The sequence below is a fragment of the Arvicanthis niloticus genome, chromosome 3, assembly GCF_011762505.2.
Source record: "Arvicanthis niloticus isolate mArvNil1 chromosome 3, mArvNil1.pat.X, whole genome shotgun sequence".
Lineage (NCBI taxonomy): Eukaryota > Metazoa > Chordata > Mammalia > Rodentia > Muridae > Arvicanthis > Arvicanthis niloticus.
Genome location: NC_047660.1, coordinates 19,131,721 through 19,147,957, shown reverse-complemented (window position 1 = coordinate 19,147,957; position 16,237 = coordinate 19,131,721). Strand labels below are relative to the sequence as shown.

At 43.4% G+C, this 16,237-nt stretch overlaps 1 protein-coding gene across 2 annotated transcripts in view; it reads left to right on the top strand.

The window, feature by feature from the left end:
* The first annotated feature begins 2,656 nt into the window (after positions 1-2,656).
* Positions 2,657-16,237, top strand: part of Slain1 (SLAIN motif family member 1) — a 54,562-nt gene continuing 40,981 nt past the window's right edge. For both annotated transcript variants that reach the window (XM_034499191.2, XM_034499190.2), the window contains exons 1-2: positions 2,657-3,350; positions 9,425-9,564. In XM_034499191.2, the coding sequence (XP_034355082.1) occupies positions 2,797-3,350; positions 9,425-9,564 (694 nt within the window). In that variant the 5' untranslated portion in view covers positions 2,657-2,796. The remainder of the gene's footprint in view (positions 3,351-9,424; positions 9,565-16,237) is intronic.

Sequence of the window (16,237 nt, the reverse complement as noted above, 5' to 3'; positions counted from 1 at the left end):
TACAGGCATTTTCTCAATTACATTTCTCATTTTTCCCCAGTGACTCTAGCTTGTGTTAAATTGACATATAAACTAGCCAGTACATGGTATTTGTGCAATTTTGTTGCCAGATAAGTTGAACAATTGACAGCTGTATATACCATTAGAGACACAGGTGACTAAATTAATTTTAGGTTTTTAAAAGTAACTTCAGTGACTGTGTGATTTTAAAGTGTAAGGAAAGAGGATTATTAGAAAATATGAATTTCGGGGTTGGGGATTTAGCTCAGTGGTAGAGCGTTTGCCCAGCAAGCACAAGGCCCTGGGTTTGGTCCTCAGCTCTAAAAAAAAAAAAAAAAAAAAAAGAAAAAAAAATATGAATTTCTTGATCCAGTTTTGCGTGAGTGACGTATGGATGTTTCCCATAAAGGTTTTAGTGAGACATGCATTTTTATGTCAATACTGTCTTTTTGGAATACAGTGAGACCACATCTTCGTTTCATTTAAAATACTAAGTTTTAAATACTAAATAAATTGAGAAGCTACCTATGCACTTTCTTTCAAAGAACACAGCTTGAAATTTGCATCAAAATAAAAAAATTAAGACTGTTTAATTAAAACCTTGGCACCACCAACCTCTTCAATTATGTGTTAAGGAGATGGGCACCCTGGGGACACCAACTTAAAATCAGTGTGCATTCTGAGTGCCATTAGCATGTACACATGCACAGTTCTCTGAAGGGAAGAAATGAGCTTTAATAGAAAAAAAAATCTAACATTTCTCTTGAACAGAAATTACTTTGTCTTTTAAAAGCAAGGAGAGACCATGCCTGCTGCCACCTGAAGCAATAATGCTTCCTATAAACAATGACAGATATTTACAATAATTGTTACTTAAAAAGTAGTTCTACAGCCTGCCCTCTGGTTTCTGGGATGTGTTCTGTAGACCAGAAAGAGTAAATGCAGGAGAGGAAGGATTCTTTAGAGTGTAAGACTGTTGTAGTAAAAATGACTGCCTCTCTTTACTTGTTAACTCTTGTTGTTTTAACTATTATGTGCTGATTCCGAATTTCTTTCACTGATGTGGAACTCAGCAGCTCTTTGTTCTCATTGTGTCTGTCCTCTCCCTTTCTTTGTGTTTCAGGGATACTGCTGCCCGCATCTGCCACTGAGCATGCGGGAAAATCTTTGAATAGATTCTTCACTTAGGAGTTTCAGTAGTAGGACTCCACTTCTCCAGGTTTTAGTAATAACCAACATACCCAAAAAGGACAGAAGGAAACTTGGAAAGGTGGTGGGAGACACAGGTGGTTCAGGGTCGGATGGCCAGGGGGGCTTTTGGGGGAAGGTAACTTCTAGGAAGTTTCCATACACTAACTTAGAGAAGCTCTTGCCAGCCAGTTAAACTCAGGACACCCGCCTTGCACATACACACAAGTTTGGAGCTGTAGCTTGCCAAGTGAGAAGACACAAGTGTTTCTGAGCAGTAAGGCACAGGATCAAATTTAAAAAGATTAGAGGCAACATCCTAGCCGTGCCACAGAGATGTGCGGTATGTTTTCATTGATGCTATGTGTACAGTGCCTGAGCGAGGCCCTTAAAAAGATAGGATACCATCTGAGGATGAGAACCAGCGGTGTGGGTGTGGATTGTTCTCGTAGCATACATAATGTCAGGCTTTCCTTTGTGTTAAACACACAAAATGCTAAGTCAACATTAACTAACAAAACGATCCGTTTGTCTGCTTAAAAGCATTTTTGTTGAAAAAATAAATAGAAAGCATGGTTTCCAAGAAGTCACCCTCCCCTCAGAAAACAACCAACCAACCAACAAACAAAACAAAAGAGCAGGGGATATTAGACCCTTTCTTTTTTTTTGCTCAGGCATGTGTGACTTTGATAGTGTAAATTATTTAACAGATGGAGTACAATTTTGCTTGTATTTGCAATCACTGTTGCCTGTTCTTCACTTGTTCAAAAAGCCAGTTTTTAGAACACAGTGGAGCATGCAGGGGATGCGCAAAGATCTTTTGTCTAATATAAAGGAGCATGAAAACCAAATTCTCGTTTAATGGTGAAAGACCGGTGGGGATAGTTCATATATGGTTATTTTAGATAGACTGAAGTGAACGCCTGACTCTTCAATACCTCGCCATTCTCCCTCATAGAGACAGGGATTTCTCACTTTCCCTCCTCATCCTCTCCTATCCCACCATTTTGTTTCTGTGCTACCCAATACTGCCCTTAGCCGCATCTTGCATCTCTTCAAACAGACTCAAAGCATCTGTTTTTGGGGGGTCACAGCATCATGCTCCCCAGACCTTCTGCTTTCAAGAAGTTTCATTAGCATATGGTAATACGGTGAAGTCTTAAAAGTGCTTCTGTAAGGGGAGTAGCCATCGGCCCTGGGTGTTTCTCCCTGCCACAGACACCTGCAACTTCTTTAGATCCCGCCTCTGGCTGTGGTCCTAGAAGTGGGTTTCTCTCGCCCAAAGCGGAGGAAGTGCGAGCGGCGGGAAGTTCAGGCCAGGTCCAATCAGGCACCTGAGGTTAGGTGGCGTGGGTGCAGGCGGATGCCCAGGGCGGGTCCTCGCTGCAGGTCCCGCCCCCTCGACACATCCATCATCAGAGGCTCCGCCCCCCGCCCCGCCCCGTCCAGGGGCCGCGGCTAAAACCCGGAGCCGCTAGAGCAGAGCACGGTGCAGAGCTGCTCGGCCGCCGCTTCCTCGGCCGGAGGCTGGGCCCTGGTGCTGATGCTGGTAGGCTGCGCGAGCTGGGCCCGCGTAGCCTCCTCGCCGCGGCGCTCGGGGCTCCCGCGATGATGGCGGAGCAGGTGAAATGCGCCTCGCCGGTGGCGGGCTCCGGCGCGGGCCCGGGGCCGGTGGTGAACGCCGAGCTGGAGGTGAAGAAGCTTCAGGAGCTGGTGCGCAAGCTGGAGAAACAGAACGAGCAGCTGCGCAGCCGGGCGGCCAGTGCGGCCGCCGCCCCGCACCTGCTGCTGCTGCAGCCGCCGCCGCCCTCCGCACCGCCGCCAGCCGGGGCCTGCAGCCCGCTCGCCACGCACAGGGCCCCGGCCAGCACGACCTCCCCGGGCCCGGGGGCGCTGGGCCCCGCCTTCCCGGGCACCTACTGCTTGCCCAGCCCCGCGCCCTCCCTGCTCTGCAGCCTGCAGCCTTCCGACGCGCCCTTCGTCTACTCCAAGCCCGCGGCGGGCTTCTTCGGCGGAGGTGGCAGCCCGGAACCGGGGACCGCAGGGACCCCTCCGGGGGAAGCCGCCACGCCGCCGTTGCCGCCTCCAACGCTGCTGGATGAGGTGGAGCCGCTGGATCTGGAGAGCTTGGCCGCCTGGAGTGAGGAAGACGACTACACCTGGTATGGACGAGCTCCGCCGCCTCCCTCCCCCCGGAGTTCTGAGGCCCAGCGCGCGGGGGCGGGGCGTGGGAGGCAGGGGACCCAGAGGCCTAGCAGGTGCCAAGCCCTGAGCAGAAGCTTTGCATGAGGCCAGAAACCTGTTTCATGATTGTGCCTAATGGTTCGATTGGGGACTGGGGAGGAACTGATCCCTGCCATCTGCCTTGTGCTCTGCTCTTTGCTGATTACGGGGTCCCAAGCGCCTCGTTAGCCTTAAACGCACAACTCATGTCATCTTGTCGCTCAGCCCTGCCCCATCCCCCGTGTGTGTGTGTGTGTGTGTGTGTGTGTGTGTGTGTGTGTGAGTGATGACGATGCTTGTCTTCTGCCCTCCACTGCTTACTGTTCTTTCCTTACAAACGAACGAACGTTGCACAGGATTGGTGTGCAGCCCCTCTTGGTGGCATCTGAAGCCGCCTAGTGATGAGTCTTTTCTCAGCCATCTGCTCTTGTAGTTGTGTAGCTATATATGCCATCTCTCTGTATTTTCATTGATAACCTTTCAAATACTGATTTGATTATTAAAGATGTGCTATCTTAGTATGTCAAAAGTGAAGGCTAGTTAAGGAATGGGGGGAACAGATGGAGGCACTACTTTTTTTAAAATTGAACTTAGGAGGAATTTTCATTAATTTTAATAAAAAATGAAACCACAATGAAGAAAAGTGGGTAGTTTTATGCCAACTTGACACAGGCTAGAGTCATCAGTGAGGCAGGTACCTCAATAACACCTCCATAAGATCAGGCTGTAGGGAAGCCTGTAGAACATTTTCTTAGTGGTTGATTTGGGAAGACCCAGCCCATTGTGGGTCTTGCCATCCCTAAGCTGGTAGTCCTGAGGTTAAATTTGGAAGCTGGCTGAGCAAACCATGGGGAGCAATCCAGTCCCTAGCACCCCTCCATGGTCTCTGCGTTTAGCACCTGCCTCCACATTTCTTCCTTGTTGGAGTTCTTGTCTTGTATAAATTCCTGTCCTGTTTTGAGTTCCTGTCCTGACTTCTTTTAGTGATGAACTGTGATGTGAAAGTGTAAGCCAAATAAATCTTCCCCTGCCCTCCAAGTGGGTGTGTGTGGGTCCTGGTGTCTAATCAATTGTAACCCTAATTAAGGCAGTGCTGTTGATGTAGAGACTGGAAACATCTATTCAATGGGAATGTGGTTAGCTGTGTGTTTCTCATGAATGAGTACTTTTTGGAGGAGACAGGTGCCTAGACCCCGAGTTATGTGTTTTCCTGCTGCTTGTCCTTGCAGTATCTTCTGCTAGGGTTTGCTTGCTTGGTTGCTGGACATACACTAGGGGTGGAGGCATACCCTAAGAGCAGCTGGTTAAAGAGGAGTGTGGGTCCATGCAGGGAAGCTGGGCAGTGTTCACACCAGGGTAACAGTAGCAGGATGAAGAGCTGCATCCTTTTCTCTTTGTGCTTTTATTTAAGAAAATCAGATTTTTTTTTTTTTCATTTTGTACTCTTGTTACTGATTACGTAGAAGGGAGATGGGAGGTGGAGAAGCTTACTGGTTCGGTATTGGAAACGAATACCTTCCTTTTTTATTGGCGCCATACATGGCAAGTGCCTGTAAACTTTAATTGCCAGTTGCTTTGATTTTGAGAACTCTGCAGGTATCTTATGGTGTGCAAGTCTCACTGCTCAGCACTTCCTGGAACTTTAAGTCATTCTTTCTAAACTACATTTTGGTGGAAGTTACACCTAAATATAGTTCAGCCTGAATATAGTATTGAAAAATGGTCTTGCAGTGGCTTTAATGCCTGTCAACCCTTAGGCTCATTTCAAATCAACTGAGTTTTTGATTTTTTTTTTTAAGATGATGTGTTTATAAACAGTGGGAAGAGATTGGTTTATAATCCTGTTAGAAATACAAAGGAGCAATCCTATTAAAATAGGGCATATTTTAAAAATCTACTATTATCATTATTATTATTGTTGTAGTAATTATTGTTATTATTTTGTCTTCCCGAGAGAATGTCTCACACTGTAGCCCAGGTTGGCCCTGAAGTCCATGCCTTACTGCTTAGCTTTCTGAGTGCTGGGATTTCAAGCCTATGATGGGCTCTCAGATTTATTATGGTATTGCTGTTTATCTGGTTAATGATAGTACATGTAGGCCAACTACAGTTTACCACAGTTATCCAACTAGCCAAGTGTATTGTTTTCTAGTTTTTTACGCTGTTTACTTAAAACATCAAAAGAGCATTGAAGTCTTAAAGTCTATTAAGTCTTACAACGTGCTATTTAGTGGGATTGGCATCTTACTCCTGCATGTGGATTCAAGCAAGTCTAAAGAAAAAGAAGTTTAACTTTACTCATCAAATATGCTAGTCAGTCATAATAATTGACCCTTCATTGCTTTAAAGGTGTTTGTGTGGATGTACGGCACACTGTTTGTAGACTCCCTTCTTTAAACACGGAGAGATTCCAGGTGGAAAAACAGGGATTGTTAATCTTACTCGGATGCACTGAATGATTTTGAGGTCACCTAATTTACAGAATTTTAAGAAACATTTTAGGTATTATTTTTGTATGAAAACATTGCAAATATTTTTTGATGAAAAAGTAGCCAACAAGATTTACTTTAAAAACTTTAAACCACCTGCTAATGCTTCCAGAGCACTCCAAGTACCTGCATGGCTGTAAAGTCCTCATGTCCCCAGCCTGGAATGCCACAGCAGTGTGCCTTTCCTTAGCATCCCAGGGTAGGCTTGCAGTGCGCCTCAGTCATTTCTTATGTGCTTTAAGGAATAACTTGAGTAGGTGGATATAGTCTACATTAAAGTGCCTTGTCAGTGCACGGTTTGGTTTGCAAACATCTTTCCAAACACAAGGTTTGCCTCTTAATCTTTTAGCAGTGTTTCCCAAGGGAGAAGGTTTTATTTTTGGCCAGGCTCAGTGACACCTCTCATTCTTCTGGATCATGCATGATTTCAGTCTTAGAGATTATAGTAAAGGGGTGTTTGCTGATCTTGGGGGTACAGACTTTCAGGTATGGTTTCTAACAAAAAAAATCATTTTCAGTTTCAGTTTTGTTTTTAAGTTAGTTTTCGATACTGTATAAAGTCTAGAGCTTACATTTTTTGTGCATAACTATCTTTAACATCTGCATCATCTGTTCAGAAGACCACCCTGTGTTGACTTTTTTGCACCAGGAATATTCGGTGTTCTATGCTTGCTGTACTTACCGGCATGCCACACAGCTGTTTTCATCTGCGCTGCTCACCAGTTAGTGAAGACTCCAGCTTTGTTGGTGTTTGGCTGTTGAAGGGTCTTCCCAGTTCCATGTGAATGTTAGAGTCAGTTTCTAAAGTTAACACACACACTCACTTCCCCCACCCCCACACACACCTCCCTAGGATTTTTACTGGAATTCTTTTTAAATTATAAAATTAACCTTAACAGTATTTAGTCTTTGAACCAACAACCTGATAGGTATATCTCTCCATTAATTATGTCTTTGATTTCTCTCAAAATGGTTTTGTAGTTTCTCTTGTATAAATCTTGTAGACATTTCTGTTAGTTTTGTGCATGCATTTGGCAGTTTTGAAAATGCTCTTGCAAATGGAAAAGGGCAAATGTATCTGGTTTTGCCAGTATGTATAGATGCATGGTTAAGTACACTAACCCAGCATCCTACAAACATTGCTACTACACTTCCTAGTTTTAAATGGATAATGTCCTCAATGAAATCTATATATCTTTGATATGTAGATAAAGACAGATTTACTATGTATTGATCTAAATGTTCTTGGTCTGTTCAGCCTTATGCTGGTGGGAAAAATCTCTTATCAAGGGTTGACTAGGAAGGATAAGCCCAGTGTCCTGAGTTTGCTCTGTGGGAAGTGTTAATCTCTTACCCTCAGAATGCTACAATGTCTTCAAATAGCTCCTCAGTTGGGTTTGAGAACAGTTCCTCTGCTTCCCCATTTACTGGGATATATATATATATATATATATACACACATATATACACACACACACATATATATACATACATACACACACACACACATATATATATGGCTGTCAAATGCTTTTTTCTTTGTCTATTGAGATCATCATGTGATTGGTTTTTTTTTCCATTTTAGTTAGTATAGTAAGTTGCACTGATGTTCTAATGTTAAACCAAGCTCTCATTTTTGGAGTAAACTCCATGTGGTGACGATGAAAAGTCTGCATTCAAGGCTCAGTTTCTAAAATATTTAGACTGTACATCTGCCCCTGAGTGGTGGTACTCATTAGAGATCTCCCCTCCTCCCCCATGTCTGTGTCTGGCTATAGAGGCAGAAAGACACTGCCCTCATGGAATATGTAGGATGTTGTCCCTCCTAGGTGGCAGAGTTTGTAAAGAGTTGGTCTTTTATTTAGATGTTTGGTAAAACTCAATAATCAACCGTTCTAGCTTGGGTTTTCTTTGAATCTAAGGTTTGGGAGTTTTCTTTTTTTTAATTTTTTACTTTAAAATTTTTTTTCTACATCTCCATTTAAGTTACTTTTCTGTGAACATCACCCAGATGCCGTTTTTATTTTTGTATTCCTGGATTGGCTTAGATTGGCATGGATTGTATCTGAGGCATGGATATGAACCGGACTCTCAGCAAAGTGGGACAGTGGAATTCCCATGAGTGGTTTAGCCCAGAGTGTCATAAATGTGTTCTTGACACCAGAGGTGTTGTCATTGCCTGGGAACTTGTTAGGCATTGAGATTCTTTGAACTTGCCCTGAAACTATTCAACCAGAAAGTGGGATGATCAGGGGATTTGTGTTTGAGGCACTGAAGATAAGAACAAGCAGCCAGCCTAGACTTTACTGCACTAGAAAGAAGTAGCAGGCATTGGGCACAGCAGGAGACTCTAGGCAAGGGATGGTGGAGGGGAGTCTTACCCACCTGTGTCATGGGAGGGTGGTATGTTACCCACTCGTGTCACAGGAGGACAGTATTGGCCACTTGTGTCATAGGAGGGTGGTATTACGCACCTGTGTCATAGGACAGGGACAGCATTAAGGAATAGGAAATAGTAGATTGATAGATACTTAGTGGATATAGGCCTGTGGGCCATATTCCAAGAAAACTATGATGTATTGCAGCTACTATGAAACGAATTAAAGAGATATTTTAGATTCCACATTTGTAACAGGAGTCAGCAAAAGCGAAAGCCAGCTGTGCCTGCTTTGTATGGCTGGAAAGATAGGTTTTACACATTTAAATTATGGAATATCATCAGTCTAAAGAGTGCAGAAATTATTGTGTATAATTTTTTTTTTTGAGACAAGGTCTCACTAGGTAGCCCTGGCAGCTGAAGATCTGTAAAGATCACGCTGGCCTTAAACACACAGATCTGCTTTCCTCTGCTTCCCCAGTGCTGGGACTGAAGTTTGCAGGAATGAAGTCATGCTTTCTTTTAGTTAAATTCTGAGGACAGTGCTTGTGGGCTGCAAGAGTAGAGTTGAGTAGCCGTAGCAGTAATTGTGCTTCAAAGCCCTTAAAAGGACTATAACTAGCCAGTCCTTCATAGAACTTGTTGCCAGACTTTAAGGTATTCGTGTGAGTTGCCAAAGTAGGATGCATCCTCCACCTCTGTGGGCCGCTGGTCTCACTCTGACAGGTGGCAGTCCTGTCTGATAGCGAGAGAGTAAATAATGAAGTCTGATGTCTCAAGAACACATGCTCATTAGAATCACAGTAACTGGGAAGGGTACTGTTGCAAACAAGAGCCATGGCAGTAATTTCTAGACATGCCGAGTGATGTCTTAAGATAACAGTTCAGTTAGCAGAAGCTTCTCTCAAACAGAGCTAAGGGGGGATGTTTAGATGTGTTTTTTGAAGTAGTTCTCAGCAGGCTTTGAAAAGTGACCTATTCTATTTGGGGATATTTGCCTGTTAAAAATGATTCTCGGTGCTTTGAAGCAATCAAATGTGGCTCTGTTTCTATGGGAACGATCAGTGCATGCTGTTTTCCTCCCGAAGAGAGGCACTTTCTGTAATCTATATCCTACCTATAATGTAGATTTCTTTCTTTTTTAAAGGTTATATGTTGGCTCTTCAAAGACATTTACTTCATCAGAGAAGTCCCTGAGCCCTTTGCAGTGGTGTAGACATGTCCTAGATAACCCAACTCCTGAGATGGAAGCAGCCAGACGCTCCCTGCGCTTCAGACTGGAGCAAGGTACTGTGAGTGTGTGCATTCTCCTCCTTCAACCTCTTGGCTTCTGCTTCTGGTGTGGGAATAGACTTCAGCTGATATAAGCTCTTACATTGAGGTACAGGTCGTTGTTGCATGTAGTCCCCCTGTTCTGATGATTACACAGTTCCTCAGTGAAGGCTCTGCTCATTGGCCTTAGTGGGGCTACCTTTAGCTAGAGTTTTAGCTGATAATATGAAGCATATCTTTTTTTAAACCTGTTTCAAAAATATGTCAGTAAGTGAAATGGACCTGTCTTCACTTTTCTACATTGGTAATTAGGGTCTGTGGCTGAGTTCTGAGTCTAACTGGGAGTCTCTTAAGGTCCACTTTGTTGTGGTCCTTCCCTGTTTAGTTGGATGTATGACTGAAGTCCCAAGCCCCATATACCAGAAACTAATCTTAGTAGTATATGTCCCGTTAGCTTATAGAGACCAGCAGAAGTAGAGATATCAAGGCGCACATGCATACACCCCCCACACACACACACAGAGAGAGAGAGAGAGAGAGAGAGAGAGAGAGAGAGAGAGAAAGAGAGAAAGAGAGAGAGAGAGAGAGAGAGTCAGACAGATAGACAGACATACAGAAAGAGACAGATTGACAGAGATAGAAAGATAGGCAGGCAGACAGAGAAATGCAGGCAGAGACAAACAGAGACATACAGAAAGAGACAGACAGATTGACAGAGACAGAGATAGGCAGGCAGAGAAACAGGCAGAGACAGAGACACAGAGATAGGTAGATAGACAGACAGACACACAGAGACACACACATGAGAGAGAGAGACATAGAGATACAGAGAGACATACACAGAGACAGATTGACAGACAGATAGGCAGGCAAAGATAGACAGGCAGAAACAGAGACACAGAGATAGGTAGAAAGATAGACACACACAGAGAGACAGAAACAGAGGGAATTGTGGGAGAAACAGCTAAAGGAATGTGTGGTCTGTAGCTCCTTCCTTTTCCTCTGTGTCCAGTACTTCAAGGCTGTAATAGTTTGGCTTTTCACCTTGTTCTGTAACCTCTCAGTGTCCATTCACTTTCCAGGAACCCCTTTCTGCCCATGCACCACTGCATCTCAAATCCTATTTGAACTTGAAAGCACAGGTCCCGCCCTCTCCAGGGTAAAGAGTGTGTATGTGAGAGGGTGGGCAGAGGGAGGGCATCTGCACTGGTGAGTCAGAAGCACTGTGCAGGCACACTGAAGGTTAGCCTGTGCTTCTCAAGCTCGCCAGGATAATGGATGGTTATGAGACACTTGAGTAGAAGACAAGCATATAGGGTTTTGTTGCCTCTTAATTCTACAATAGTCAGTACTTCATGTAGAGCTGAGGCAGGTCTTTCTTTCACCTGTAGAGGTGAGAAGGGTAAAGTTGAGTGATCGAGAGGTTTGCTAAGCAAGAGGATACTTGGGTGATGGGGTCAGAGTTGGGGTCTGCCTGACATCAGGGATCCTATCCTTAACAGTACGGATTCTGTACTGCTGGTTGTATTGGCATGGCCATAAGTTAATAGTAACAGAAATCCAGCTTAAGTATGTGGGGAAGGTGGAATTTAAGACATATGCTTTGTTAACTATTGATGTATTGATAGCCAGTTGAAGAGGAGGGTCATAGGAACAAGGGTATGCTAGAGCACTGGCTGTTAGTACCCACGCTGTGGAGTGGCACCCTGATGTCCAGAGAATCTAGCATCTGCCCCTGTCCTGCTCAACAACACCATGACTCTCAACAAACAAGCAAGTCCCTGTCTCTCACCTTCTGAGTCAAGTAGACTTATGTCTTACTGTGTGGATATTTTGATGTATGAATATGGTTTGAAACAAAAGTCAAATGAGATTCAAGGATTACAACACTTCAGCTCAGATGTCAGTAAACATTCTTCTGCAAAGGGTCATGTGATAGATAACTTAAGGTTTTCAGGCTACATTCTGTCATGACTGTGCAACTTACTCATCACCCAAAAGCAACTATAGATGTCAGATTAAGTGGGCAAAGTTGTGTTCCATTGCTACCACATTCATGGACATAGATTTAAATTTCAAGAGATTTTTTTTTTTCTGTCATGAAACACCTCCTCTCCCCTCCCTTCAAATATAAAAAACATTCTTAGCTGATAGATACCAAAGAGACAGAAGGTGGCGGGATTTGGCCAACTGTGGCCATAGCATAGCAGCCTCTGCTTCAGGTAATTGGCGCACAAGTTAATTGCAGGGTTGATTTTTGAGACAGAAAAGAAGCTTTTAGCAAATGTCATATAAATCTGATTCTTATTTTTGATAAGATGTCTGATCATCTAGTTTGCTTTTATTGGCAGATGGGCAGTCATGTGGACATGCAGTGAATGAGACAGTCTGTTTTGTTCTTTAGTTTATTTGAATTTTATAGAAAATATTTTAGGTAGAAAACTAATTTCAGAAGCAAAATTAATGGCTGATTAAATTTGTTTATTAATCTGCAAACTTTTTGCTGTGAGACTAAATGCTTTTGTTTCAAAGATCTGTAATCCCATTGTAACTACTGATTTGAGCTAACTATCTTGGCAGGGGTCGGGCTGAGCACATAGAGCGCCTTTGGTAGCCGGCAGCCCGGCAAGCTTCAGACCCTTGGTCCCTGTCCCTGTACTCTGCAAAAGAGAGGTTGTTTATTGAACGGTCACTTAATAAAGAGCATATACTTTATAAAATGATCTTTCAGCTTGAAAATATTAGAAAAATATTAATCATATGGAATTTCTGAATAAAACAGCTGATCATCTCATACTTTTCTGTTTATTTCTCAGATGTATTAAATTTTCATTTGTTAGGTGGCTGTTGAGTTGTATTACCATTTTAAAGTTTCTTAATTTTTTGAGAATTTCATACATGAATAGTGTATTTACATTATTCTCTTTTCCCCCAGCTTTTTCTGTGTCCCCCTACTCCTCACATTCATGACCTCTCTTTAAATTATCTTTGTCTGTCTGTCTGTCTGTCTGTCTGTCTCTCTCTCTCTCTCTCTCTCTCTCTCTCACACACACACACACACATACACACACAAACACGCACGCGCGCGCGCACACACACACACACACACACATACAGACTTATGATGTTGGATTATGAAGTTTAATCTTTGATTTCCTCTCCTTATATATTTTCTCAGCACAGCTTTCTAATTTGGCTTTTTATGAATTATAGGATACATGCATATTTTATGATAGGAGTGCATGTATGTAGGCATTGCAATATTTTATAATATTCTGTATCTCACTTACTTTTAGTTTGCTGCATGACGATGTGACCTTCTCAGTCCTGGTCATCCGTTTACTCCAGACTCTCTGGATCATACTGAGTGTAAGGGGCATGGTGTCCTGTCTCTGGCTGTGCACTCTCTTCCATTCTTTTCAGCACCAGATGTCTGTCGCCTTCCATGGCGTCATGGCAGGATCTCCTCTGCCCCATTCTGAGCATCTTTCTGGCCTCTCCTCAGTAGCTCCTCAGATGCCTGCCCTCTCTTCCAGACTCTCCTCTTTCACTAGAATGCCTTCTTTACTTGCCACTTGGGATGAGAAAAGGAGGAAGCACGTCAGAGGAGAACTTGAGAGTGTCATCGGCTGTGTATCTTGTCCCAGTGGTTGGGGACACATGGAGTTCATAGGTTAGTGTTTCCCAGAGGAGGTGGAAGGCGCGTATCTATTGAGTGTCTGTCACCTTCATGCTCGATGCTGCAGTCACTGTAATGCTGGTCTTTTACTTACATTTCTACTTCTTAAACTAACACAGCATTTTAGAATATTGTCCTGTATTTGGGGGCATTATGAGTTTAGTCTTTAATTCCTTTGTGGTGCTCATGCAGAGTCACTTCTAGCCTTCTAACCTGGCTGCACAAACATTTCTTACCTTATTTCTTTATCAGCTCCTTACCCCAGCTTTTCTCTATTCTTTCTGGGTACTCCTGATAGCTGAGAATTCAGTTTCCCTAAACTGATATTCAAGATTTCTGTGTTTTCCTTTTGCTTTATCATATCATTTATATTTCTCCTGGGCGTTTTAAGAACTCCTCTTTCAAGTTTTTGCCACATGTTTAAGACTGCCCATGTGTGAGGCCCCTTTCTCTTTTGTAAGGTGTCATTGTGCTTTATATCTAATGAGTCTGTTTGGATTTATTGAGATATTAAATTTATCTTTATTAAAATCTGAGCAGCAGCTGGAGGATTTGAGTGTTTTCCTACATGTTTCTCCACAGAACTTCCTTCCCACTATGGACTGTGCACCAGTAACTCCAGACTCTTACCAGAATCTTACCAATTTCCCTTGTTGTGGGCTCATTAAACAGAAATCCAAATCTGTCACCCAGCCGTTATTTGCTCTCTAAGATGCTGCGACCCTCTAGTCCAGTGGTTCTCCGTCTTCCTAGTTTTGCGGCCCTTTAATACAGTTCCTCATGATGTGGTGACCTCCCCCCCCAACCATTTCCTTGGTACTTCATAACTATAATTTTGCTACTGTTATGAATCACAGTGTCAATATCTGTTCTCCAATGGTCTTAGACAACCCCTGCCTGTGAAGGGTCATTTGACTCCCACCCCAAAGGGGTCCCTACTCACAGGCTGAGAACCCCTGCTGCAGTCAGATGCCCTTACTCTCTATCTTCCTGTGGGTCTAAAGCTTTACCTTTTGCCCTAATGTGGTTTTCTAGAGCAAAGGGATTTCTACCCAGTCCTTCTTCTTGGAACTTGCTGACTTCTAATTAAAGGGCTTTTTATTTTTTGGTCAGTGACAATAGAGATGAGAAATTACATTTTAGCTGATATGTTCCTCAGTGCAAACACTAGAATCACGTGCATTCTTTGCTTTTTAGAAGTCTCAGTAGGTGTAATGCAGCATCTATTTGTGTGGATGTCATGTCTCCCCTGGGCAGACGACAATTTCCAATGACAGGTTTCACTGAGCACTTTCATAGACTAGTGTGCTTTGCAAAGACAATTGTATCATGTGCATCACAAAACACCAGGCAAAAGCTTGTATTTGCTTTCTTTTCTTGTTATCTGGACACAAGGCACTGCTCATCAGAGAGCAGATGTTTCAGATAGTTGGTTTCCAGTTCTTGACCTTGATAGATTTTGAAAAGAAAAGTGATTAAAACTTAAGCTTTTCTGTCAGAATGTGTGAGAGGCTATGGCCAGAGCGTATCTGGTGTTCAGGCCTCTCTTGTCTATCTTTTCCTTTGCATGTCCTCCTTTGCCCTGAGCCCCTGGTCCCTACAGACCAGTGTTGGTGACCAGGTAGCTATCCTGCTAAGGAGTAAGCCACTGCAGGGATGTGTCTCCAGAAGGCTTTGTCATGGTCTGTCTCTGTCTCCACTCACTTGGCATTTTTTCTGTTTTGAGATATGCTCTTTTTGTGTGGCCCAGGTTGGCCTGGAATTCACTACCTACCCACATAACCATGTCCTTGTCCTGGCCTCCTGTGCTAGCCAGCCATGCTGAGACTGCAGGCCTGAGCTGCACACCTGTCCCTGCTTGGCTTCTGTAGGCACCTTTGGCTGCCTGCCTTTCTTCAGGATTCTCTTCAGGTTCTTCTTACAGGACTCACTCAGATTCTCAGTTCTTAAAGCGTGGTTAAGCATCTGCCTGCAGCACATGCTTGACTTTGTGGCTCAAGATCCCAAAACCTGGAAAATGGTATGAGCTTTACAGAAAGTTCCCAAGCTGAAGCTTGAAGGTGTGAGAATGAACTAACAGTCCAGGCCTTTGGAGGAAAATGAGAGGAAGAGTGTTTTGTGAGCTATATATTTTAAAGGAGATAGCAATCACACTGTCACTGTCTTAAATATTTCATTGAAATAATGTTGAAAGAATAATTGCTCTCTTTTCCTAGCATCTCAAAATCCCATGTCTATTGGTATAAAGTTAGTTAATGAAGCCTGGAGTGATTTTTATTTTTCTGAGCACTGATCTCATGGTACAGCCTTAGGGAAAATTCTGCAGTTGATTCCCTGGTTTGAAGATTAGATGGTGAATGATTTCTATTCAGAGGAAGCCTGTTTTGTTCGTTCTTAAATTTATGACTTTTCTAAGCAGATAAAGGATCTGTACCCCAATGTTATCTTGAATTATCAATGCTTAATACAACTTTTAGCACGCTTTAACTGTTGGCTGTTTGGGTTTACAGTTGACTGATTTGATGGATTTAGTTTTCTTAAATGTACACACATAACCAAGGTTTTCATCGAACAGTTGGTATTGTCGGTGACATCCTACTAATCAGGACAAAAGCCCACGAGTCCTATGGTGGTTCTCGTTAAATGTGAGCCCAGTGGATGATGCTCAGATCTGTTTTGTTCACTGCTGTAGCCCCCTCACTAAGAGTAGTTGCCATGGCACTGTGGGGGTTGAATGCTAATTGCTGAATGGATGAGTCTGGGGCGAGGAATTTTAACTAGTGACTAGGCTCTGTGTTTCTAGTGTGTCACATGGCAGGAAGGAGCACTTTGAAAGACGTCACTGGGCGAGTAGAAAGTCAGCAATACTGAATGTGACTTAACCTTGAAAACTGTGAAGAGATGTGCACACAGAGGTTTCTGCCGTGTGGGTCTTCGTTTTTCAGGACTTGAACCTAACACACAGGATTCCTCTTTGTGTGGCTACTTATTCTCAGAGAAGATATGTGC